Source organism: Tupaia chinensis, unplaced genomic scaffold (assembly GCF_000334495.1).
Source record: "Tupaia chinensis unplaced genomic scaffold, TupChi_1.0 Scaffold000048_1, whole genome shotgun sequence".
NCBI classification, from domain to species: Eukaryota; Metazoa; Chordata; class Mammalia; order Scandentia; family Tupaiidae; genus Tupaia; species Tupaia belangeri.
This window is the reverse complement of record NW_006159506.1, coordinates 8,002,822-8,027,683: the sequence shown is the minus strand read 5'-3', so window position 1 is coordinate 8,027,683 and position 24,862 is coordinate 8,002,822. Positions and strand designations below refer to the sequence as shown.

Sequence of the window (24,862 nt, the reverse complement as noted above, 5' to 3'; positions counted from 1 at the left end):
ACATTAAAAGTCACCCCATTTAAAGTCTACAATTCAGTGGGTTATTTTTTCAGTGCATTCACAGAGATATGTAGCCATTCCTAACAATACATTTTAGAGCATTTTCATCAGCCCAAAAGATAGTAATTTATTGTTGACATTTTCACTTTGTATAAAATATTTGGTTCACATGTTCTAAGTCAGTGAAACTTTAGGCTCTGGGCTTTAGGCTCCCACTCCTTCTGCAATGTCTTCTCTAACCAGAGACACATGCAATATTTTATTTTAACGAAGCTTTTTTAGTCTTGCTTTTTCAGTTTTAGAAAAGAAAAAGAACAGAAAGTTATTGCATTTCTTTAAATGAAAAGTTATTGCATTCAGAAAGGAGCCTTGAAACTTTGCTCAGAGTCCCTAAGATACAGTGGAAAATACGGGATTACATACAGTGGCTCCCTACTGCCGCCCTATTTAACTAGGAAACCTGATGATATCTTCATTTTTCAAATACATGGGGGCATGTGATTTATTTTAAAGCATTCTAGAGCTTTAAAGTAAATATGAGAGACTTCAAAAAGTGTTGAAATTCTGTTTCTATCCTCAAGAGATGGTTGGGGGATCATGATAGGAAAGCAAAAAGAATTCATTAAAAATAGCACCGCCATATGACCCATCAAATCTACTTCTATGGAATAAATACCTAAAGGAAATAAAATCACTAACTCAGAAAAAAATGAATTGAATAGACGTTTACTGGAATTAATGTTCTACATAGTTTCATTATGGAACTCTTTGTGTGTGTGTGTGTGTGTGTGTGTGTGTGAATCTTCAAAAAGAACTGAAATTCTATCAAAAGTTAAGCCCCTATATGAGAAACACTCTGGCTTGAGCATCTGAAATCCAAAAGTCCCAAATCGAAAATGCTCCAAATCCTGAAACGTTTTGAACAACTACTTGAATGCCACAAATGGAAGATTCTGCATCTGGCCTCATGTGATGTGTCACATTCAAAATGCTGCCATATAAAAATATTCTATAAAATTACCTTCAAGCCACCTGTGTAAAGCAAACAGGAAACAACAATGATTTTCATCTTTAGACTTGGGTTTCACTTCCAAAGTATCTCATTTTATACATATGCACATATTCCAACATCCAGAAAGAAAAAAATCGAAATCTAAAACACTTCTGATCCCAGGTATTTTGGATAAGGAATACTCAACCTATAGTAAAGTTGAGAAGAATGTTTAGAACTTACTGAGTCTCATGATGTCTTGGTGAAGTGACAGGATAAAAGTTGCCTGAGTAGGGCCAGTACTGTGAGCCAGAAGTATACACTGCTAAAGCATGCGGAATCCAAGTGACGATTGCGGGTTCGGTGCAGCAGGCAACCTGTATACAGTGGTATGCATGCCTCTGAACCACTGGCTGCAAGGACTAAGGGAGGATTATGGCGTGAGGTCTTATTATTAGTGTTGTTTTTCTCCTCTCTCTTTGTCTCTGTGTCTCTCTCAAGAAATGAATACACTGGGGCCAGCAGTTAGCGTAATGGCTATGTTGTTGGACTCCCATGTAGTCGACAGCGGTTTGAGTCCCGGACCTGGTGGCTTAAACTCACGCTGGGCGCGTGTGCATGCGTGCCCAAAATCCCGAGAGGAGAATGAAGGAGAAAGGATTGCGGCATGGCCATCCCCCCTGGGGGGTGATTTCTCGTTTTCTGTCTCTCTGTCTCTCTCTGTCTTTTTGGCGAGTGCACGTGCCCTACAGCAAAAACCTCTTCATTTAAAAAAATAAATGAATAAGCTCAAAAAACATAAGGTTGCTTCAGTAGAAACTATGCCTTCTTCTGACCATCCCAGTTTGCTCCTAGCATTTGGTGAAATTAAAGAAGAATAAAAACAAAATCTTGGAACTGTGCAAGAGAATGTGTACACATCAATTCAGAATAGAATCCTAGGTTAAAACAACCTGAGTCCATAACGTACCAAACCTGCCAGCCACATTTTAGAAGTAGTTTTTCATCACAAAATGAATAGGTGGAATTACAGTAAGAGCTATCAAGCATTCGGATGTAAAACAAAGCCATTGATTGCGAGTACTGTTTTTATAGGTAAAACTGAGTTTTAAGTTAATTTAGATAAGAACACAATCACGTGGGCTGTAAAGAGATTGGAAATGCTTATAAATCAAGATCATTAATCTGAAAGTTAAATGACTCATTTGAAACGGAAATGCCATGCAAGGCACCCTAGGGATAAATGTTCGATTTGGTGCCATTTCCATAATTGTTAATTAGGCTTGACTAGACTATCTCTGGAAACAGAAGTAGAAACTAGGCCCTTCCCTATGATGCTGTAACGGACTGGATCTTTGTGTTGCCACCCCAAATTCCTAGGTCGAAATCCTCATCCCTGAAGTGATAGCAGTAGGCAGGGGAGCCTTTGGGGATAATCAGTCATGAGGTGGGGCCCTCAAGAATGGCAGGGGTGCGCTCTTAGGAAGAGTAAGGAGAGCTCGTTTGTCCATTTTTTTCTCCCTCCCTCAACCACCCTCCACTTTGTAAAGATAAAGCAAAAAACAACCCTGTGTAAACTGAGAGGAGAGGTTTCAAGCTCCTGACCAAGCTGGCATCTTGAACTATGGCCTCCAGAGCTGTGTGAAAAGGAAATGCTTGTTATTCGAGTCGCCCAGTCTGTGGTGGTGGTGTAAAAAGCTCAAGCTAAAACAGAGCCTTTAGTTGTCCATGGGAGGCCTTAAAGCAGAAGGGGCTAACAACACAACCTGGCCTTCATAGACCTCTGTTTGATCTTGATTCTGCCACTTACCGGCTGCTTGACCTTAGATTAGTGAAGGCCTGTAAGTTTCAGCGTCCTCTTGGACACCGCGGGAATAGTAATAGTCCCTACCTAATCAGATTGCACTGTGCCTTAGTGATATGGGAACAGCTCCTGGCACACAGCACCTGCAAATGGTAACTATTGTTAATAATAATAATAGCAGTGAAGATCAAGCGATGTGTGTTCTGATCTAGAAACAGGAAGCAGTGCCTTTGGGAGCCACAGAGTAATCCTTTACCTAATGTTGGTTTCACTTAAAAGCTTGTCACCTTGACAACCTCAGAAGTGTGTGGAAGATCTACAGAGAAAACAGAGATCCTCCCCCGTCTAACTGCCTGTCAAAATAATTCCTGAGTCAAATAAATAAAAATAATAACTTAGCCTGAAGGGAAGTAAACCTGAGATTGACTTACTAATGATTGGCCAGTACAGAGAAATTTGCATGATGGAGGAGGATAATCTATTATCCTGTCTGGGTAACATTAAAAAACAGAAAGGAGTTTAAATTAAGGGAAAAATTTTAATGTAGCAACAAACTTCACTGGGATAAAGGTACTGCCCTACTGGTTGTGTTACCAGCTGAGAGTCTAAGACTGTCTTTCTTGCAAATGTTTGTGAACTGATTTGTAGAGGCTAAAGAGTTCTTATTTTATGTCGGAATGGGAAGAAGGGAGCCTTGGGAGATTTTAACCTTGGTACATGAAGACATTTGTATTCAAGTATGGGGTTAATCTTGTAGCAGGGACCAGTTAAGATGGAATAATGTTATACCAGAATCTCACGTTTTATGCTTATCTCTAAGACTTTTGGCAAACTTATTCTTTTTTTTTTTTTTTTTTTTTAAGAGAGAGATGTTTGCTATAGGGTGTGTGCACTTACCAGAAAGACAGAAAGCGAGAAGTCACCCTTCAGGAGGATAGCCACGTTGCGATCCCTTCTGCTCCATTCTCCCTTTAGGATTTTTGGGCACCCACGTACCCACACCCAGCATGAGTTTTAAGCCACTGGATCCAGGACTCAAACCACAGTCAATTATGTGGGAGTCCAGCAACATAATCCTTATGCCATCTGCTGGTCCCAAGCAAGCTTATTCTTAACTGGGTCATTGTACCATCTACTTGTGGATCTGTTCAACTGTCCAAATCAATGTGTCGACTAGAGCACTCTTCTGTGTGCGCTTCGTGAATGTGATTTTGTGTCATCTCCGCCACAGTGTGCGTACCTAGGTGCTCACTCCGTTTTTTAGAAGCTGTGAGACATGTTGGTCATAAGTCAGGTGTCGAGCCCACAGCCCACCAGACAAGGCCAAAGCTAAAGCCTGACTGGTTTGACTATACAGACATGACATGCCACATTTAGATTTAGATAGTTTAGTACTTACACAGACACAGAGGGAAGAGTAGCCTAAGGGGCCAGCTCTCACACCAAAAAGGACAGCCCTGAGACAAAGGGAAAGGTGCATTAGTTCTTTTGGGTTGTCATTATCGGTGCCATGGACCAGGCAGCTTTAACAACAGGAACTTACTGTCTCATGGGTCTGTAGGTTGCAAGTCTGAGATCAGGGTGCGGGCAGGCTGAGTCCCTTCTTTCTTTTTTTTTTTTTTTTTTTTTAATGTGCTTACCAGAGAGAAATAGAAAAAAAAAAACAAAGAAGAAAAGCTTCCCCTTGAGGCATGGTTACACCTCAATCTCTTCTCCATTTCTCTGTCCTTTCAGGATTTCGGCCCCATGCCTGGTGTGTTATTAAGCCACGGGTCCAGAACTTCAACTGCTCCATTAGCCAAGTGTGAGCCAGCCATGTCCCCCACCAGGCCTCGGGCTGGCCCTATCCAATTTAAAGCACTCTTTGAACAGAGCATATTATCATGGGGAAGTCTGGTAGTCAGACATTGACCTTTTTTCTGAATCCATATTGTGTTTATCAAGTTTCCTGATTTGTAATTAACTTTTGCATTCTTAAATATTCATGAGGAACTGGCTCTCCCAAGCTCACAGGGAAGCTACCAGATGTTCTATGGCTCCCTCCTTGGGAGGACAGAGGGAGCAGGGAAGACAGTGTGCTTGTCCCTTCAGGTGGTCCTCTGCTCTACGAGAACATCACGTTCGTCTACAACTCGGAGCAGCTGAATGGGACTCAGCGGGTTCTTCTGGATAACGTCCTGTCAGAGGATCAGTGCCGAGAGCTCCACAGCGTGGCCAGTGTGAGGCCCAGGGTGTGGGGGGAGGGCTGGCCAATTATGAGCCTGGAAATGCTTTGGTCCTGGTCTTATCTGGGTGTAGAGAGCAAGGCCTGAAATTTCACTTTTTGTTTGTTTGTTTTGGGGAGAAGGACATGAATTACAGAGCTACTTTCATAGCCTTTGGGCTGGGATGATTGGGGGGGCCCTTTTTTTTTTTTTTTTTTTTTTTTTTTCTTATGGAGCATGTGTGCTTGCCAGAAAGACAGAGAGAGACAGAGAGATAGAAAGCGAGAAATCATCCCCCAGAGGGGATGACCATGCCACAGTCCCTTCTCCTCCTTTCTCCTCTTGGGATCTTGGGCACGCACATGCACGCGCCCGGCGTGAATTTAAGCCACTGGGTTCGGGACTTGAACCGTGGTCAACTACATGAGAGTCCAGTGACATAGCCTTATGCTAACTGCTGGTCCCGAGGGTGAGTCCCTTCTGAGGATCGATTTCATGCCTCTTTTTTAGCTTCTGGTGGTTTGTTGGTAAGCTCTGGCATTTCTTGGCTTGTAAAAGCATTATCTGAATCTCTGGCTCCATCTTTCCATGGCATTTTCCCTGTGTATCTATGTTCACCTTTCCCCATTTTTATAAAGACATTAATCATTTTGGATTAGAGCCCACCCTAATGATTTCATTTCAACCGGATTGCCTCCGTTCAAAACCCTGTCTTCAAGTTCACACCATATGAGGTATTGGAGGTTAAGATTCCAACGTATCTTTTTTGGGGGGCCATGAAATTTAGTCTGTAACTGAACAGTGATCCTGAGTACCTTATTGCCAAAGAGCTAGTCATAGGCTGCAGCCAGGAGGCCTGATATTCTGCAGCTCTATTCTGAGAACCTCAGACCTCCTCAAAACCCAGGAGGCAATGAGAAACTGCCTCATGGCAGCCTCCCAGGGAGTCAGAAAGGTGAGCAGGATATGGTTCCATGTGGCTTCTCACAGGAACACGAGAGGACCACAAGGCATCTTGCCAACACGTTGATGAGCTGTGGTTCAATTCTTTGCCTCCGTGGCCCACGCGGATGGTATGTGCCATGTTGCCAGGATGCCTCCATGCCACATCGCTGGTGGCGTAGAGTCAGAGTCCATTCCCGGTGTGCGGCACTCTAAAATCTACTCCTTGAGCCTTGTCATTCCCCTGGATACACCAAATTCTTTTATCAACAGACAGCTGGCATTTTGTTGATGTCTCTGCATTGTAGGTCAGATTCTTCCAGGAAGCTGGCTCAGACACAGAGATTAGTGTGCTGGAACTTGTCATCAGGGGTCTTGGAATCAACACCAGTGGGAGGGAAAGGACAGCAGTGAGAATGGGCAGGGGACCGGGCAGGCTTGCACTTAAGACTGAGGCCTCAGCTAACCATGGGCAGCTCTGACACTAGCGTGGTCTTTAGAGTTGCCCAAGCCCATGATCCAGCCCATGAAAGGTAGACTTAAAATTGAATTAAATAGGGAACCAGCAGTTAGCGTAATGGCTATGTCACTGGACTCCCACGTAGTCGACCGCAGTTCGCGTCCCAGACCCGGTGGCTTCAAACTCATGCCGGGTGCGTGTGCGTGCGTGCCCAAGATCCCAAGAGGAGAATGGAGGAGAAGGGATTGCAGCGTGACCATCCCCCCTGGGGGGTGATTTCTCGCTTTCTGTCTCTCTGTCTCTCTCTGTCTATCTGGCAAGCGCACGCACCCGTTAGCAAAAAAACTCTCAAAAAAAATTGAACTAAATATAACTATATTTAGTAGCTACCACAGAACAATCAATCACATCTTGTGTATGGTTTTATTATCATAAGATATATATTCTTTATAATGTAGAGATACACAAAGTATATGTACCCAAGTGAGTATACATTGATAAAGTATGATTTTTATGTTGTTGAACTCCCTTATTACTGTCATCTCAGTTATGTGTATTTGAACTGATGGCACACAATTTTGAGTGAATCATAGATGGGGGTCCTTATTCTTTTTTTGAGAGATTTTTTGCTCTAGGGAATGTGCGCTCGCTGGAGTGACACAGAGTGACAGAAAGTGAGAAATCACCCCCAAGGGGTATGGCCATGCCACAATCCCTTCTCCATTCTCCTCTCAGGATTGTGGGCACACACACACACATACACACATGCCCAATTTGAGTTTTAAGTCTCTACGTCCAGGACTCAAACTGTGGTCGACTACATGGAAGTCCAGCAACATAACCATTATACCATCTGTTGGCCTCTGGGAGTCCTTATTCTAACTCATTGAATAAGTTTTACTTAGAATCTTAGAACGTATAGGCAAAAATCCATGTTTGTGAAATAGGTACTTTCCTAGAACAAGAATTTGAAACTTTTATCATATTCTCTGAGGTGTCTGTCCTTCTCGTTAACATAGTTAGGAACCATTGTGTAAAGACAGAGAGAGTCAAGGTGATGCTGCTTTGTAGCCTACATTTGCCTGCTCCAAACAGCAGTGATAGGTAAAAAAATCTAAAAAGAGAAAACTACAGAGTTGTAACTAGAGGCCAGATAGTGTCCCAGCAGTAACGCAACTAGGCCCATGTGGGAATGCCCTGTGTTTCAATTGGGAGGCCTTCTTGTGTATAGTGGGCACACAGGCCCTTTATCTGGCTGGCAGAGTCTGGGGCTGGAGAGTGGTGTAGGAACCCTGTTGGGGGTACATCTCTCTCTCTCTCTCTCTGCCACTGTCTCTCTTGGAAGAATAAAATAAATTTAAAACAAGTCATAAGCATCCCCCCCCCCAAAAAAAAGAGATTTATTATGTGGACTGGAAACAAACACAAATATAAAGCAATCCACGAGGCTGAGGTGCTGGGGGCTGCAGGGTCCTAGGTGGGAGGTAGAGACAGCAGCTTAGCCCTGGTCGAGTATCGGGACTGAAGGAAACTGGTGAATAACGGCCCGAGTGTGCACTCTGCTTGCACCCTGGAGCAGCACATTGGTCATGTCCCTGGTCTAAAAGGGAGCCTCTGACTCACGGCTTCCTCTAACCTCTAGTTTATAGGAAGCTTTGACCCTGGGAAGTGAGCAGGACAAAGACAGCCCAGCCTCCTTAACAGGAACCGATGTAAACGATGCCTATTTCATCATCAGGAACTTTACCCTTGGGCAGAAACCCAGACCACCACTGTCCCCTCCATTCTAGGCTAGGACTTCAAGTACTAGAAACTGAAGAACTTCTAAACAGTGAGGGGTGATGAGTGAAAGAACAATCACAGTTATTTCCCATGGAAAACAAGCCAGCATACACACAAATTTCAAACTACATGAGGAACTCTGACTTTAGAGTCTGAATTCATTGGAGATTAAAGTAAAACCAAAAAGCTTTTAAAAACATTATTGTGGGACCAACAGATGGCCTAATGGTTATGTCGCTGGACTCCCATGTAGTCAACCATAGTTCAAGTCCTAGACTCAGGCTGGGTGCATGTGCATGCGTGCCCAAGAGAAGGGAAAAGAAGGGATTGTGGTGTGGCCATCCCTTCTGGAAGGTGATTTCTTGCTTTCTGTCTCTCTTTCTCTGTCTCTCTCTGTCCAGCAAGGGCACATGCCCTATAGCAAAAATCTCCAAAAATAAATAAATAAATTAATTAAGTAATTAAATAAAACATTATTGCTAGGGGTATGTGCACTCACCAGAGTAAAAGAGAGAGAGAGAGAGCACTGCCCTCCCCACCATGGGGTGAGCTCATACTTGAATTTTTTTTTCTCTCCATTTCTCCATCCTGTCAAGATTTGGGGCATGCATGGGCACACACACACCTGGCATGTTTTTCAAGCTGCCAGGAACAGGATTCGAACTGTAGTCAGTCACGTGGGATGAGGCTGACCAAAAAACAATCTTTAAAAGAAAAAAAATGCCTGATGTCCTCAGAGAGCTCAATGGAGAAATAATGACAACAGCGAAAACAACCCAAAAGAAGCAAAGGAGCTAAAATGGGCAGAAATGAAATATAAATAGATATGGAACAAAAAAGATTCTCAGAAGTTAATGTTAGAGTTGTGGAAAGAAAGAGCAAAAGCAATTGAGACGAGACTCAGTTGAAAGGAGAATGGGTAGATATGAAACTCTCACTGAGGCATTCACCCAGAATGCAGCATCAACACACAAAAATGAAAAGCTGACATAGGTCAGATAAGAAAAGTGGGGCCATCTGCAGTGGTATGCAGTGGTAACAGGAAGCTCTGCAATGCTCAGGCTGCATGGGAAGGTCCCTGGTTCTCTTCCTGAGGTCTTTCCATGCATGCAGGGTGAGTGCCTGCCTGTGATCCTGGCTGGCCGAGGCTAGGGGTGGATTACAGTGGGAACACCCTGTTGGGAATGCACCTTCCTTTTCTCTTCCAGGAGAAATAAATAAACTTTTTTTTTTTAAAAGAAGAAAAATGGGAGGGAAAAAAAAGGAAGAAAAATGGGAGCCAGAGGTGGTATGTGATAGTTAAGACTGTACTCCCACATGGCCGATTGTGGTTCTAGTGCCATACCTGGCAGGCATGTGTTCGTGCATGCCCAAAACACCAGGAGGAGAATGAAGAAGGGATTAGGTGTGGCCATCTCTCCCTGTGAGGTGATTTCTTACTTTCTCTCGCACTGTCTCTCTCTCTCTCTCTCTCTCCCCAGTGAGTGAATGTGCCCAATGGCAAAAACCTTAAAAGAGAAAAGGAAAAATGGAAGATAAATTTATAGCTTTACGATTGTGTTATTGCAGTTCCAGAAAAGAATAAAAGGAATGGCAGAGCGGTGGTGGCTGTAATTTTTCAGAAGTGGAGTGAGATCTGCACCTTCTGATTGAAAGCACCCTCTGAGTACTGAGAAGAATAAATAGAGATAAATGCAGACTTGCTTCATCAGAATCCAACCACAGAGCCTCAGGGATAAAGGCACATGACTTCCAAGCTGCCAGGGAGAAGAGACAGATTTGAAGAAATAGCAGTGACTGACAGCAGACTTGTCATCATTACTAATAGGTACCAGGAAAATGTTTTTTAAAGTGCAGAGGGAAGACAACTCCGAACCTACAGTGTTGGGCCCCAACAAATTATTTAAGTGTGAGGAGTTTCAGTTGTGAAAGTACAAAGTATTGCCTCCCACAGACATTCACTAGAGAAACTCTCGAAGAACATTCAGCTGAGAGAGCAAAAGTAAAAAAGAAGGAAAGGTGTTCGGTTTGGGAAAGGCCTATAATTTTACTCCACCTCCAGGTTGACAAGGTAGCCCGTTATGGTTTCATACGCATGGGTAGAATGACACGAGACTCCTGCCTCAGAGACAAACTGACTTTGCTATTCACAGAGCAGAGGTGGATGAGTTCCTGTTCACATTGATCTTCTAACCCTCAATCCCAGCATGCGGAGTAGCTTGGGGATACTGCATATACACTGGCTATTAGGAAGACTCTTGTATTTTTTTTTTTTTGGCTCCTTTGGTTTGTTTTCTTCTCAATCATTTAAATGGGTTGTTAGCAAATCTGCCCAATCTTGCTTCTGAAAAAGACTTTATCTTCATTATCCTGGTGAGGCAACAAATCTGCTCTCTGCCCCTGAGAGAAAGATTACCTCTGTCTCTCAAGACTGCTTGGTTTACACGCTGTCACCAGCTGTGTGAAATTCCATGGAGAATTATTTCCTAACAAAGAGGTGGCATGTAAGAAACAAATATAGAATTTAAAAATAGAAATTTTAAATAAAATTGAAATTAATTGTTGACATAAACTTGTGTGTGCTTTTTTAAAAGATAATAATCAGGAAGATGTGTAGTTGGGAAGAGGGACTCCTAAAGAAAATGATTTTCTTTAACTTAGGAACAGAGATACTAAATACAGGTGTTAGAACAATTTATTAAAGATAACAAATCCTTTTGTATACACATTTTTTATTTAAAGAACAGAATATTACATATATCTTCTTATTCAGAAAGAGAATAATATTAGAATTTTTAAGAGAGATTTTTGCTATAAGGCACATATAGTATCCTGAGAGATAGAGAGACAGAAAGTGAGAATTCACCCCTTAGGGGAGATGGCCATGCCACAATCACTTCTCTTCCATTCTCCTCTTGGGATTTTGGGCATGCACTCACATGCATCCAGTGTGAGTTTTCATATGTTGCTTAGTAGATTATTTTTTTATTTTGAATCATTCCCATAATTCTAGAGTAAACCCTACTTGTCATTTTGTAATATCATGTTGAATATGCTATTGAATTGTGTTCACTAAAGTTTTATCTAGTTTTTTTTTTTTTGGGGGGGGGGGGGGGGGAGGTATAGGCTATAAAATGACAGGTGTCTAAAATTTTTAATGAATTGTACCGTGCTTGCCTAGTTTGGGCTTCAAACTTGGAGCAACCTCATAAAATGTGTTAGGTTTCTCTCCTTTTACATCTCATGAAACAGTTCATAGACAAAAGGAACTAATTCACTTTAAACGTTTAGTGAAGTTACATTGTGGACTATCCATTCACATTTTTGTTGTAAGGAAATTTGACCAGTAATTCCGTTTGATATGTAGTCATCCATTTAAGTTTTTGATTTTGAGTGAAAATTATCCATTTAATCCAAGCTTTCAAATTCATTGTTATGTATAATGGTTCATATAATATTCACTTGGGACTTTTGAAGTGTTTGCTCCATGTGTAGTTTTGATGTCTTTCTCAATTATTTTTTAAAAATACAAAAACTATGGAGGATCCAAAGAACTAATCAATACATGGTTATCTGATAAAACGATTATAATAAAATGGGCACACCTCTGTTTAAAGGAAAAGAAATGAGAAAACATATATAATATTGGGCCTATTGGTGGCATGGTGATTAAGGCAGGTGGATTCCACATGGTTGACTGTGAGGTTCGAGTCTCAGATCCAGTGACTTTTAATACACCAGGCTTATGTGCATGCATGCTCAAAATCCCAAGAAGGAGGAGAAATATAGAAGGGAATGTGGCATGATCACCCCCATGGGGGTGCTTTCTCACTTTCTCTCTCTCTCTCCTCCCACTTCTGTCTCTCTCTGGCAAGCACATGTACCCTCTGGCAAACTAAAAGGAAGAGAAAGAAAATAGAGTATTGGATACCTTTTGAGGTACCCTCTGATTCTGAAATTCAATGATTCTATGATTGTAGGTTATCCAGTCCCTATCAATTCCCTTTGACTTTCCAGCTCTAGGCTTTCATTCCAATTGGCTGTAAACCCTATCACAAGATAGGCCATGGATGCAGGTAACTCTCATGCCTTACTTACCTGGTGTGTCCATTAGTGGGCCCAGTTAGAGATGGAAAAACAGCTCTAGCATAGCCTTCGCTCACACAAGGCAGAGCTGTTCCATGGTGGTGTTCAACACCTGCAGCCAAACAGGGACTGGGTAAAATAATGCTGGGTCATCTGAAAAGTCATGACACAATTCTGCATGGAAAAACATAGAAATATATGTCATGACTCTTTCCGACTACCGAATATATTCAGAGCTGAAAAAAAAAAGAGAGATTCACACCCATCTTTAAAAATTGTAACATCCTGGGAAGACAGACAGGAAGGGAGTAATTTCACAATGACAAGGATGAAAAGTTCTCGGCCATAATAAGGGGCTGACGGAGGAGAGGAGGATATGAAGTGGACATGGGAACTGAGTGTCAGAAGTGGAGTGGAGAAGACAGGTAATGGTATGTGGAGGAAGTAGCTCAGTTTGTACAAGATACCGGGTAAGCCAGACTGACCTGAGCTTAGAGAACATCAGAAAGAAGTGGAAGTTTGTGGAAATTGGCACTTTATGCAACAATGCAAAGTCACTGGGTAGTTTTGCTTTTTTTTTTTTTTCAACACCAATGAAGATTAAGCACGTGAAAGTCTATATCTTAGTAACCATGGATTTGTAGTTACCTTATTCTTTTTCTTTCTCTCTCTCTCTCTCTTTTTTTTTTTTTTGGAGAGTTTTGTTTGCTTGTGTGTTTTTGTTTTTGTTTTTGTTTTGCTATAGGCCATGTGTGCTCACCAGAAAGACAGAGAGAGACAGAAAGCGAGAAATCGCCCCTGGGGGGATGGCCACGCCGCAATATCCCTTCCCCTCCATTCTCCTCTCAGGATCTTGGGCACATACGCACATGCACCCGTCCTGAGTTTAAGTCCGAACTCGAACTGCGGTTGACTACATGGGAGTCCAGTGACATAGCCATTATGCCAACTGCTGGTCCCTGTAGTTTCCTTTTTCTTTTTTTTTTTTTTGGAGAGATTTTCGCTATAGGGCACGTGCGCTCGCCAGACAGACAGAGAGAGACAGAGAGACAGAAAGCGAGAAATCACCCCCCAGGGGGGATGGTCACGCCGCAATCCCTTCTCCTCCCTTCTCCTCTCGGGATCTTGGGCACGCACGCACACGCGCCCGGCGTGAGTTTTAAGCCACCGGGTCCGGTACTCGAACCGCGGTCGACTACATGGGAATCCAGCGACATAGCCATTATGCTAACTGCTGGTTCCCATAGTTACCTTATTCTTTACAGTAAAATTTTATTTCTCCTACTTACAAAAACCGTTGGCCATTAATAGGTATCCCACGTCTGACAGCTACCTATTAGAGGAGTGAATGCTTCCCGATGTGAAACTATTTAAACCTGTTTCGTTTCATTTCATTCATTTAGCTTGAAATAGATTGGCTATACAATAACTTATCTGACAGTTTTTCCTTTTAACCCCATGGTTTTTATAACTGTACTTGCCATAATATATGTTCTTTTAAATGTCTAGGGGACAGTGTCCTGGCTGACTGTGTGTTACCACACTGACTGTTCCCCATGGATTGCTAACACGGATGCTCAGCTGGGACAACTTCCATTTATCTCTCTTTCACTTTTCCTCGCATAAGAACCAAAAGTGTGGTCCTCTGTTTGGATTAGTTATAGAGAAGATTTCATGCTAATCCTTGGCAATCCCAGTTTCTTAACTAATCTCCCTAAACTTCCACATTTTTGACAAAAGGGTATTGTCAAAAGGAAAAGCAACTGTGTGACCATGAAATCCCTGTCCGGTCCTAGTGTACACTAACCCATTGATTTAGACATCATCGTGACTTTCGGAGAGACAACAGGGTGTTTTTTCAGTGCTGAGCTATTTTATCAAGAGAACCTAGATGGTGGCTTTATTGCATTTGTTAAAAAATGTGTGTTCTAAACTGAAGCATTTGATTGACAACTTGATTGATATTTCAAACTGAATAATCACTTATGTTTGAGTGTTTAGTGCTTCAGAGATGTTGCCATTTAAAAGTTACATATTTTTTTCTGATCCATGATTCACCAAAGAGTTTTATGGTGATATCAGGCTTGGCATAAATCAATTTATAAATTTTCCTGTCTAAAAAATTTATAGCTTCAGCAGATATTCACTTAGGATTTCATAGTTACATAATGAAACCTTTTTTTATTGTGGTAATAACTTATGGGCCAAAACATATCTATATCTATGTGTGCATCCATGCGTGTGTGTGTGTGTAGTTGTGGTTAATATATAGACACTGGGAAAATAGAATAAAATGCAGGAAATGACTACATTTGTTTTTATCATCTCCTTAAAGGCATCATTTGAAAAATAACTCCCCAAATGCCTACTTACCAACCCAGTCCTTTATTTTAATAATTATAAATACTAACCAATAATAACATTACTAATTGAAACATCAATTTTGACAAGCCCTTACTTGTTTCCCTATTAAAATGGCTTCCTGAAAATATCACAAGAAGTTAATGAATCGCATGTTAATTAAATTTAAGCTTTCCTCAGCTAGTATTCAAATGGGAAAAACTGAAATATGATATATTTAAATTGCTTTAGACTAAATTGAACATCAATGGAGATATATGGTACTGTTACATGTGAATGTGATAAGAATCTATAACATTCATAATGGAATTTTGCTAATTTTGACTATTGATTTACCTTGTAAGTTCATTTTGTTTCTGAAAATTCAGATGCTGAAATAATGTTCTGCCACCATTTCTTAGTTAACCAGGTGAAATATTCTGTGAAAAATTTGAGTATCCTCATACAACTAATGAGTCTATCTATCTTTTCTTCTCTTGTTTGTTAGCCTCTTAGCAAATATCCTGCTGTGATAAACGACATTTCGTTCTGGCTACCCTCTGAGAATTACACAGAGAATGATTTCTATGACTTGGTCCGAACAATTGGAGGAGACCTAGTGGAAAAGGTTGATCTTATAGACAAGTTTGAACATCCAAAGTAAGTGAACAGTTTTCTACTTGTATGCTTTATGTCTCTGTATGACAAATAATGAATTGTCAGAGAGATCATGATGCATTTTTGCACAGAAAAACAGAAAAGTATGTCATGACTTTTCTAATGACCCACTTATTTCCCATAATATATAGGAACATATAATAAAATTTTGCTGAAACCTACCGTATCTAAAACACAAAATCTTCTGTATTTGTAGTGAACTAATAATTTATCAGTAAAATCAGTCCTCTCTGAAAATATTTCAAAAATGCATTTTTAATCTTCCCTGTCTTAGTAAAGGGAACATATGAAAATGAATGTTTTAAGGATCTTATAGCCTCTCAGTTTTGTTTTTAGAAGTGATTTCTTATCATATTGTGTTGTAAGTACAGAAGAGATGTAGCAGAGAGAGCAGTTTATAGGGTTAAAGCTATTTTGTTAGTATCTTGGTCAATATTTATTAGACACTTAATACACGCCCATAACTGTGCTAGGCCCGAGGGTTTAATTGTTTTCCAGACTTAGCTCTGCCTTCTTGGAGTTTACAGTCTTGCTGGAGTGGCAGATAATAAAGAAACAATTACCCAAATTTGTAGTGAGCATTGTGATGGAAAATGCATTGGGCATAATTAACTGCTTTCAGTTGAGGAGTCAGGACAGGTTATCTTGGAGACATTTAGACAGAGAGTAAAAGTAGAGGGTGGAGGGGAGAGAAGCGTGTCATATAGTACTTCTGAATCCTAAGGGACGGGCACATGTAAAAGACAGGAGGCAGCCAATAACACGCAGGAACCAAGCAAGGCTGAGGACCGGTGATAACAGGTGGGTAGAGATGGCACTGGGGTTAGGCAGGACCATGACGCACAAGGTCTGACACATGAGATTGTATCCTAACAGCAATTGGAAGCTACAGGGAAGGAATGGGCAGGAGAGCTAAGTGATGTGATCTAATTTCCATTTCTGACTTGTCACCTTTTTTTTTTTTTTAAGAATTATTTTATTAGGACCAGCAGTTGGCATAATGGCTATGTCACTGGACTCCCATGTAGTCAACCGTGGTTCGAGTCCCAGACCTGGTGGCTTAAACTAACGCCAAGCACATGTGCATGTGTGCCTAAGATCCCAAAAGGAGAATAGAGGAGAAGGGATTGTGGTGTGGCCATCCCCCCCGTGGGGGTGATTTCTCATTTTCTGTCTCTCTCTTTCTGGTGAGCATATGAGCCCTACAGCAAAACCTTTCCAAAAAAAGAATTATTTAATTTAAATTTATTTATTTATTTATTTATTTATTTATTTATTTATTTATCTAACTTTATTTCTTTATTTAATTTTGACCAGGGAGAGACAGAATGAGAGAAGGGGTTGGGGGGAGTGAGAAAGCAAGCAGCTCAGTCAGGATTCAAACCATGGTCGGCCATGTGGGAGCTCAGTGCCCTCAACCTCCACGCCACCTGGCGATCCCATGACTTGTCACTTTTAAATGATCCCCTTTGAGCCCTAACTTTTAGAAAAGGGGTCGTCACCAAATCTTGTCTTCATGGTCTCTTCTCTACTGATTTTAACGGTTGTATCGTATCTTAATTGGCAGGACTTATATATAGCTTTTTCATTCTGTCCAGTCTTTCAAATCCCCACATTTTTGCATCTTCCTGTACTTTTTAAGGTCTTTGTTCTCTAGATAAAGATGTCCAATGCTCAGTGTCAGTTCTGTTTTTTTTTTTTTTAAGGTTTTTCCCATAGGGTGGATGCTCTTGCCAGAGAGACATGGAGAGAGAGAAAGTGAGAAATCACTCCCCCCACTACCACCCCAGGTGATGGCCACACCACAATACCTTCTCCATTCTTCTCCTGGGAGTTTAGGCACATATCCACACGCCCCCAGCATGATTTTCAAGTCGTCAGGTCCAGAACTGTGGTTGGCCATGTGGGAGTTCAGCACTGTAATCACTATGCCACCTGCGGGCCCCCAGATATAGGGCAAAATAGTTAATCTTTTTTGAGGAAGGGAAGAAAGAAAAAAAGGAGAAATACTCTGCTAATGCCAGTCTACACAGACAATCCATACTAACTAGTAGTCCACCACGGTTCACGTCCTGGACCCAGTGGCTTAAACTCACGCCGGGCGCGTGTGTGTGCATGCCCAAGATCCCGAGCAGAGAATGGAGGAGAAGGGATTGCAGCGTGGCCATCCCCCCTGGGGGGTGATTTCTTGCTTTCTATCTCTCTTTGTCTCTCTCTGTCTGGCGAGCGCATGCGCCCTATAGCAAAAACAAACAAACAAACAAAAAAAACAAAAAAAAACCTCTCCAATAAAAAAAGTACCATCTCTTTTACGAACTTAGAGACTAAAGATGATAAATGTATCCATAACTGTGCTAAAGGTCTATTAGATTCACTTGTTGGGCCATGCAAAAGTTAGTAGAAAGATGGAATAAAAGTTTATCTTGGTGCAAAAAAGGTGTGAAGTCCATGCATCGATTTTACGTAATACGAATTTTCCATGAACTTTGTGAAGACCCCTTATGTCTGACACATGATTAACTTCTCTACTCAGTATGAGCAGATGGGACAGTATCCCACAGGTATCACTTAGTCAGTACGAGCAGATGGGACAGTATCCCACAGGTATCACAACACAGATGAAGACCCTACCCGCACCTCTAAGTCATCATTGTGATTTTTGCACATTAAATTTTTGAATTACGAGGACTGTTGCACATAAAATGGCTCACAGGCTAAATGGGGAATTCACTGGGAGAAGGTTCTGGAAAACTAGTTGGAACAAAATGCCCTTTTCTTCTAACTTAAACATCTATCCTCCTTCTGGGCATACTGTAACCTGTAATCAAGAAGAAATGTCTCCCATTTGTCTAACTTTATGAAATTAGGTTCATATTTAGCAGCTTATGTCTCTCTGAAATATCCTGGCAACGGTTCTTATTCAAAAAGGAATATCCAATTTGTTCAACTACTTGTTTATTTCCAAGAATATCCTTTGTCATTCGCTGACTCCTTGCATGTCTTACAGTTAGGCATGATTTAAAGTTAATCAAAGAAAGGCCAGGGGGCCGGCAGGTGGTGTGATGGTTAAGGGGCTTGGACTCCCACACATGGCTGACTATGGTTTGAGTCCCGGACCTGGTGGCTTGCTTTCTCACATTCCCTCTCTCTCTCACGTTCACTCTGTCCCTCTCTGGTCAAATTAAATAAATAAAGTTAAATAAAATAATTCTAAAAAAAGAGAAAGATCAGAGGTCTTTCAGACTATCTGGCAATATTTCATGTATGTGTTCAGGGTATAAAATAAATCTTGAGGTGAAGATAAAAGATTAGGCTAAAATGATATCACAAGGGAAAGTGTTCTAGTAGGGTTTCTTGTGGTCCTAGAAACAGAGACTCACCTGTTGGAATGTAGGAAACTCTCAACAGTGCAGCCAGGCTTCAAAAAGAACAGGATCTAAGATTGCTTTAGAATCTGACTTTTGGGACCAGCAGTTGATGTAATGACTGTGTAACTGGACTCCTATGTAGTCAACCATGGTTCGAGTCCCGGACCCGGTGGCTTAAACTCATGCTGAGTGTGTGTGTGTGCATGCCCAAGATCTCAAAAGGAGAATGGAGAAGGGATTGTGGTGTGGCCATCCCCCCTAGGGGTGATTTCTCGCTTTCTGTCTCTGTCTTTCTGGTGAGTGCACATGCCCTATAGCAAAAAAAAAAAAAAAAAAGAAAAAAGAAAAAAAAGAAAAAGAATCTGACTTTCTTTCCTTCTGTGTGTTACTTCTCTTATTTGGTTTTATATTGTATGCTCTCTGTGTCTCTCCCTACTTTCCCACCTTGTAGCTTCTGCTCTTCTGTCTGGTACAGATCTGAGCATTCCCAGCTCAGCCCCAGAGCATACAGAACCTTCAGCTTGCCCCACTCAGCCCCAACTGCAAGTCCCTTGACTGATTCTGGTGCTTTCAACAAAAGGACCTGATTAGCCCAACTCAGCTTTTCCCACCAGATCGGAAGCCACTGGCAGATGGTGGCTTCTCCCGAATCAGGTGCCTGTCCTTGGTCTCATTAGCCATGTGGGCCCAGGTTTACAAGTTAGTGGGTTTACTGATTATGCACACCCTTCTTTGTTCTCTCTTTAAATTACATTGCTTCTGATTCAGGCATTGCAATGATTAGACTTCTTTGAACTTCATGCAAAGAGGTATGCCATAAATAAATTCATCAATTGCTTCTTGAGTTCCTGTGTTATGGAAAACATTGAGCCAATTGCTGTGGGGCCGTAAGGTTTTGAGACATGATCCCTGTTTTTATGGAGCTAACAGGTGGAAAGTACAGTAGCAATGAAAACTATGAAGTGACAATTAGGCCAGTTGAAGCTAATGAGTGGCCTGCATGGTTTCTCGCACTTAACTGAAGCTCGGGAGCATTTCATTGGCTTGAAATGAGAAGGACTCATCTAGTGCTGGAGATTCAGAGGGCAAAGGCCACCAGTCTGAGAAGGTTTACCAAGGAAACAGGCTAGCGGGCACTGCGTGTCTTCCTTCTGAGACCTTGCGAATGAGCTGCACACAGTCCTGATTCTGGTTCATGTGAGTAAGCTTTCTATAGCAGAGACTCTTAGTTTCCATCCACTGTTGCCAGCACAGACTCACAGCAGACTCTCTAAGACAAAGGAGATTTATTCAAGGATATACCTAAGTCAGGACTGGAAAGCTCTCAGGAACTAAGGTAGATCTAAAGATTAGAGGCCCTCTGTATCTGCTCCTTTTTATATATATATAAAATTATTTTATTTATTAATTTATTCATATACAATCAGTGTATATTATTACAGCTTGCAAAATGAATTTTCCAGCATGAATGCACTATAGATTAGTCCAATTAAAGATACTATTATACATGTTATAATCAATGGATAATTTCCCATTTTTGTGTATCTGTTCCCTTTGGCTTTGCTCATCCCCTTCCTTCTCCTTGCTAGTCTGTATCCTCCACTCCCCCACCCCACACAGACACATTCACTTCTCCACCTCTCTCTGCAGTCCCTGCAAGCTTTTCTGGCCAGTCTTCTCCATGACCTCATTACAACTGTGGAAGGAACTAGCCTGACTTACTACGGCAGCAGCCCTTTTGGACAGCACCTTTTTTGACTAGAGTCCTTTGCACCAAGCTGCCTACTGGATCCTGAGCAGGCTGTGAATGGACCACTGTTAGGTCAGGAATCCCTCATTAATCTAGTTAGAGACAGCAGTCCCCACAGCCCACCCCACTTCCTGGAGTAGGAAGTCACTGGAAGAGCAACCGCAACTACTGATAGAAGGGCTCACTGGCCGGTTTCCCCTCACCTCCAGTCACCACTATGTGTACTTCACGTATGGCACTCTGTGGGTGAGTTCCCGTGGCTGACTTATTCATGTCTTTTATTTATTTGTGTTTCGATCATTCTAGATTATTCTACTTGATGGAAAATCCTTAGGGCCTATGGCATAATAGCTGCTATAGTTTGAATGTCTGTGTCCCTCACAAATTCATGTTGAAACTTATTCCTGACGGTGGTAGTATGAAGAGATGGGGCTTTGGGGGAGGTGATCACAAGTGCTTACTAGGTCATCATGAAGGAGATTCGTGTCTGTATCCAAGAGCCTTCAGAGAGCTGCCTGGCCTTTTCAACTCTTCCTCCAGTTGACACAACGTTTATCCCTTTTGTCCCTTCTGCCATGTCAGGACACATAGGAAAAGCCATTTGTGAAGCAGGGAGCAAGACTTTCTAGACACTGCATCTGTTGGCACCTTGGTCTTGGACTTCCCAAGCTCCTGAAAATCATTTTCAGTTATTTATAAATTACCCGGTCTCAGGAATGTGGTTCTAGCAGCAGGAACAAACTAAGACGGTAACTCATTTCCATTTCCCTGCCAAGTTTGCAACAGTGGTGCTTCATGGGGACTTTGCTCGATGCCTAAGTAATCCTTCTTCATTCCTTCAAGGAACTTTTATTCAATGACTGGAAATCGTTTAGGACATAAGAAGTCTAGGCAATGTTGTTTAATGGAGTCGGAGCCCCTGGGTTGAATCTTGACTCTCCACAGCCAAGATGTATAATGTTGAGACTCTCTGAGCCTCATTTTTCTCATCTACTACCAGCAGTAATAATAGTGTCATTAAATGGTCACTATGAACATTGGATGAGGCTGTACATATGAAGTGTTTGAAAATTGCAGCGTTCTTAAAAAAAAAAAAATGGGCAGCTACCAAAGGGAAAGAAAAATGATTTCCACAGGCAGTGGAACATGTGCATAACCTCAGTACGGCTAGGAGTCTTGGAGTTGGCAGCCTAACACTCCTGACTGGGAAGTTCTAGTGATGAAGGGAATTAGACTGAGACTTTCTGTCATTCTGAAATGATGCGTATTCTTCCTACAATGTAAGGAGTACATTTATGTTTAGAAAAAAAATAAAACTACTTAGTAACGTGACAGGAATGCTGGTCAGCAGAGCTAGGTAGCTGAATGGGACCAGCGTTCCGACGATGCTGTGGTACCTCTGGCTTGCAGATCATTCCCTAGTCTGCTTCTTCCATCAAAACCAAATCAGGGCAGTTATCCGGACTCAGAGGCAGCCGACCATGCAAAGCCAACAACAACTAGTCTTGGGAGAGCCGTGGACGGAGGGAGCTTGTCAGAAGCTGTGTTGCCTTATCCCCTTAAAACTGACAGTGTGTGGGTCCACGGAGATGGCCAGAGGCTCCCAGGCCTGCTGTCGTGTTCTCCTGGCTTTCTTCCCTTCTCTTCATTTTTATGGAGATGCTGATGGTGTGGGTGTAAGAACAAGTGTGTGGTGTGGACACTGATCAAGCAATTCTGAATCCTTTTTATTATTATTATTTTAGTTTAATATTTATTTATTTATTTATTTATTTATTTTAAATTTAACCAGAGAGGGACAGAGAGAGAGAGAGAGAGAGAGAGATGAGAGGATGAGAGGAAAAGTGAGAAAGCAAACTGCCTGGTATGGAACTTGAACCACAGTCAGCCATGTGGGTGTCCAGCGCCTTTAACTACCATGTCACCTGCTGCCCTCCTCCTCCAGGAAGCAATTCTAAAGAACCGTTTTTAGCCTGGATATTTGTTGTTTCCTCCCTTCTCCCTCCTCTCTTCCCCTAGCCTTCTTTTTACAGCCTTTCACTAGAGGTGAATCTCACCACTGGCCCAGAGCAGCCCCGTGTGCATCAGCCTTTGACAAATTAAAACACAATTAGTCCAGTCCCCGAACACCTTGTTCTGCCTCAGCCTTAGCACATCACCATTTGCTGAAGGACTCTTTGGGATTATTTTCAGGGCTGTCCTGGCTGGGCCCCAGGGGCAGTGTCTCTGTACAGACAGGGAGGGGCAGGAGACCACTCAGCAGCTCGGCAGAGAGAGAGGCCAGGCATTTAATGAGCTATGTCTCAGTGGTCTTTTGTACAGCACACCTTTGTGAAAATTAAATAGGAAGCCACCCCTTCCTCTTTGACTTTTAATTAGTGGTTTTTGGGGAGTTCTTTGAATATTGTCTCCTTTTGGCATTGTGTGCACCTTTGTGATATGTAAAGAGCGAATGCTCTCTCCAAGAAACAAGGTAAGACTAACGTACATCTTGGGGCCAGCATGTGGCATAGTGGTTAGGGCACTATCCTCCCACAGTTTGAGACCCAGTGGTTTGAAAATTATGCCAGGCACATGTGCATGCATGCCTGAAATCCTGAGAGGAAAATGGAGGAGAAGGAATTGCGGTGTGACCTTCAAGGGGAGTTCTTTCTCACTTTCCCTCTCTCTGTCTCTCTCCAGCGAGCACACACACCTCATTATAAAAAAAACTAAATATAGGAACCAGAAGTTGGCATAATGGCTATGTCACTGGACTCCCACGTAGTCGACTGTGGTTCCAGTCCTGGACCCGGTGGCTTAAACTCACGCCAGGTGCATGTGCATGTGTGCCCAAGATCCCAAGAGGAGAATGGAGGAGAAGGGATTATGGCATGGCCATCCCCCTTGGGGGGGTGATTTCTCACTTTCTGTCTCTCTGTCTCTCTCTGTCTTTCTGGCTAGTGCACGCACCCTATAGCAATATATATATAATATATAACGCACATCTTCTGATGTTTCCCTGTCCCAGCCCTGTCAGTATTAGCCAGGTTAAAGCTAATTCTAATTCAGTACACCCTAAGAGAAGGGGAAAATAAGTCACAGAATCAGTGGCAGGGATCACAGTGGAAAGGGCAGCCTCACTCCATCATTGTGAGCGATTATAGGGGGGACCCTAAATTGTTTGAAGCTTTAAATTTGTTACTCCAATGCATAAAATCACTTCTTTCCACTGCCACTGAGATTTAATGGGTGGAGCCGGCAGTGGGAGTCCTCCCCTTCTCCCACCTGCGTGTGCGTCACTTGCCTGGTTCTTCCCACTCCACAGGGGGCTCAGCCTTGAGAGTACCTGGGCCCTCACAGTTAATGACATTGTTTCAGAAACCAGGAGACATAGGACTTCAGGTACAATCTGACTCACAACCTCAGAGGAACGGTTATCCTAATTGTAGTTTTGGAGTTAAGACTCTAATGTTGTCTCTAATGGGCCTGTGAGGATGTCTCAAGGGCACCCAGGTGACTCCTGTTAAGATCATTCTTCAAAAATTCAGACTTTCAGACATCCAAGATGGGTCTGGTACACTCGAGCCTCATCTTGCAGGTCCCTTCCTTAACAAGATCCAGCCTCATGCAAAGCCAAGGCCACAGTTCACACAGTGGCAGCCCCTGGGCCAGTTGTTTTCCTTGGCTTGGTCATGACTGAGGTTGGGTTCCAGCAGCCAGGAGGATGCTCCAAAGAAGGCAAAGGGTGGGGCCAGCAGATGGTGTAATGGTTACAGGCTGGACTCCCATGTAGTTGACCATGGTTCGAGTCCTGGATCGAGCGGCCTGAAACTCATGCCGGGTACATGTGTGTGCATGCCCAAAATCCCAAGGGGGGGCTGGAGGAGAAGGGGCTCCAACGTGCCTATTCCTCCTGGGGAATGATTTCTCACTTTCTATCTCTCTATCTCTCCAGCAAGCAGATGCATCCTATAGCAAAATATCTCTCTTAAAAAAGAAAAAAGGAAGAAAAGGGCAGGCATGTAGGGGACTGATAGTCAGCCATGGGGAGGGCCTCATGATGTGCACAGATATGAGCTGATGTTGCAAATGGCCCTGACAGTGCAGGCTTTCCGTCTTACCAGGGACAGTTGGTAGAAGGCCAGCTCATCTGTGATATGAGTGAGGCCAGAGCAGCCACAGAGAAACTGGCTTAGGGGCAGCATTGTGGTCCCTAGTAGAGTGGAGCTCTGGGTCAGGCTTAGTTACAGAAGAATGTGCAGGCCTGTTTCCTGGGATGTGAGACTTCGTGTCGCAGCAGAATTTTCAGCAACCCTGCCTGGCTGCTCCACTAGTGAACAGCTGGCCCAGGGCTTCTAGCTGTTTGTTCTGAGATGGAATTGAAGTCCAGAAATAGGATGAATCTACGATGTGTGGGGACAGTGATGTAAGGAAATCCAGGGGTCCAGCTAGTCTTTATGGGGGCTTCAGTTTCT

General features: G+C 42.6%; 1 protein-coding gene and 1 pseudogene across 1 annotated transcript in view; both read left to right on the top strand.

Moving 5' to 3' along the window:
• LOC102501311 (cytochrome c oxidase assembly factor 7 pseudogene) overlaps positions 1 to 12,229 on the top strand; it is a 23,438-nt pseudogene extending 11,209 nt beyond the window's left edge.
• Positions 1 to 24,862, top strand: part of FARS2 (phenylalanyl-tRNA synthetase 2, mitochondrial) — a 625,214-nt gene that overhangs the window by 427,241 nt on the left and 173,111 nt on the right. The window contains exon 8 of the mRNA XM_006141240.3: positions 15,118 to 15,269. Coding sequence (XP_006141302.1) covers positions 15,118 to 15,269 — 152 coding nt within the window. The remainder of the gene's footprint in view (positions 1 to 15,117; positions 15,270 to 24,862) is intronic.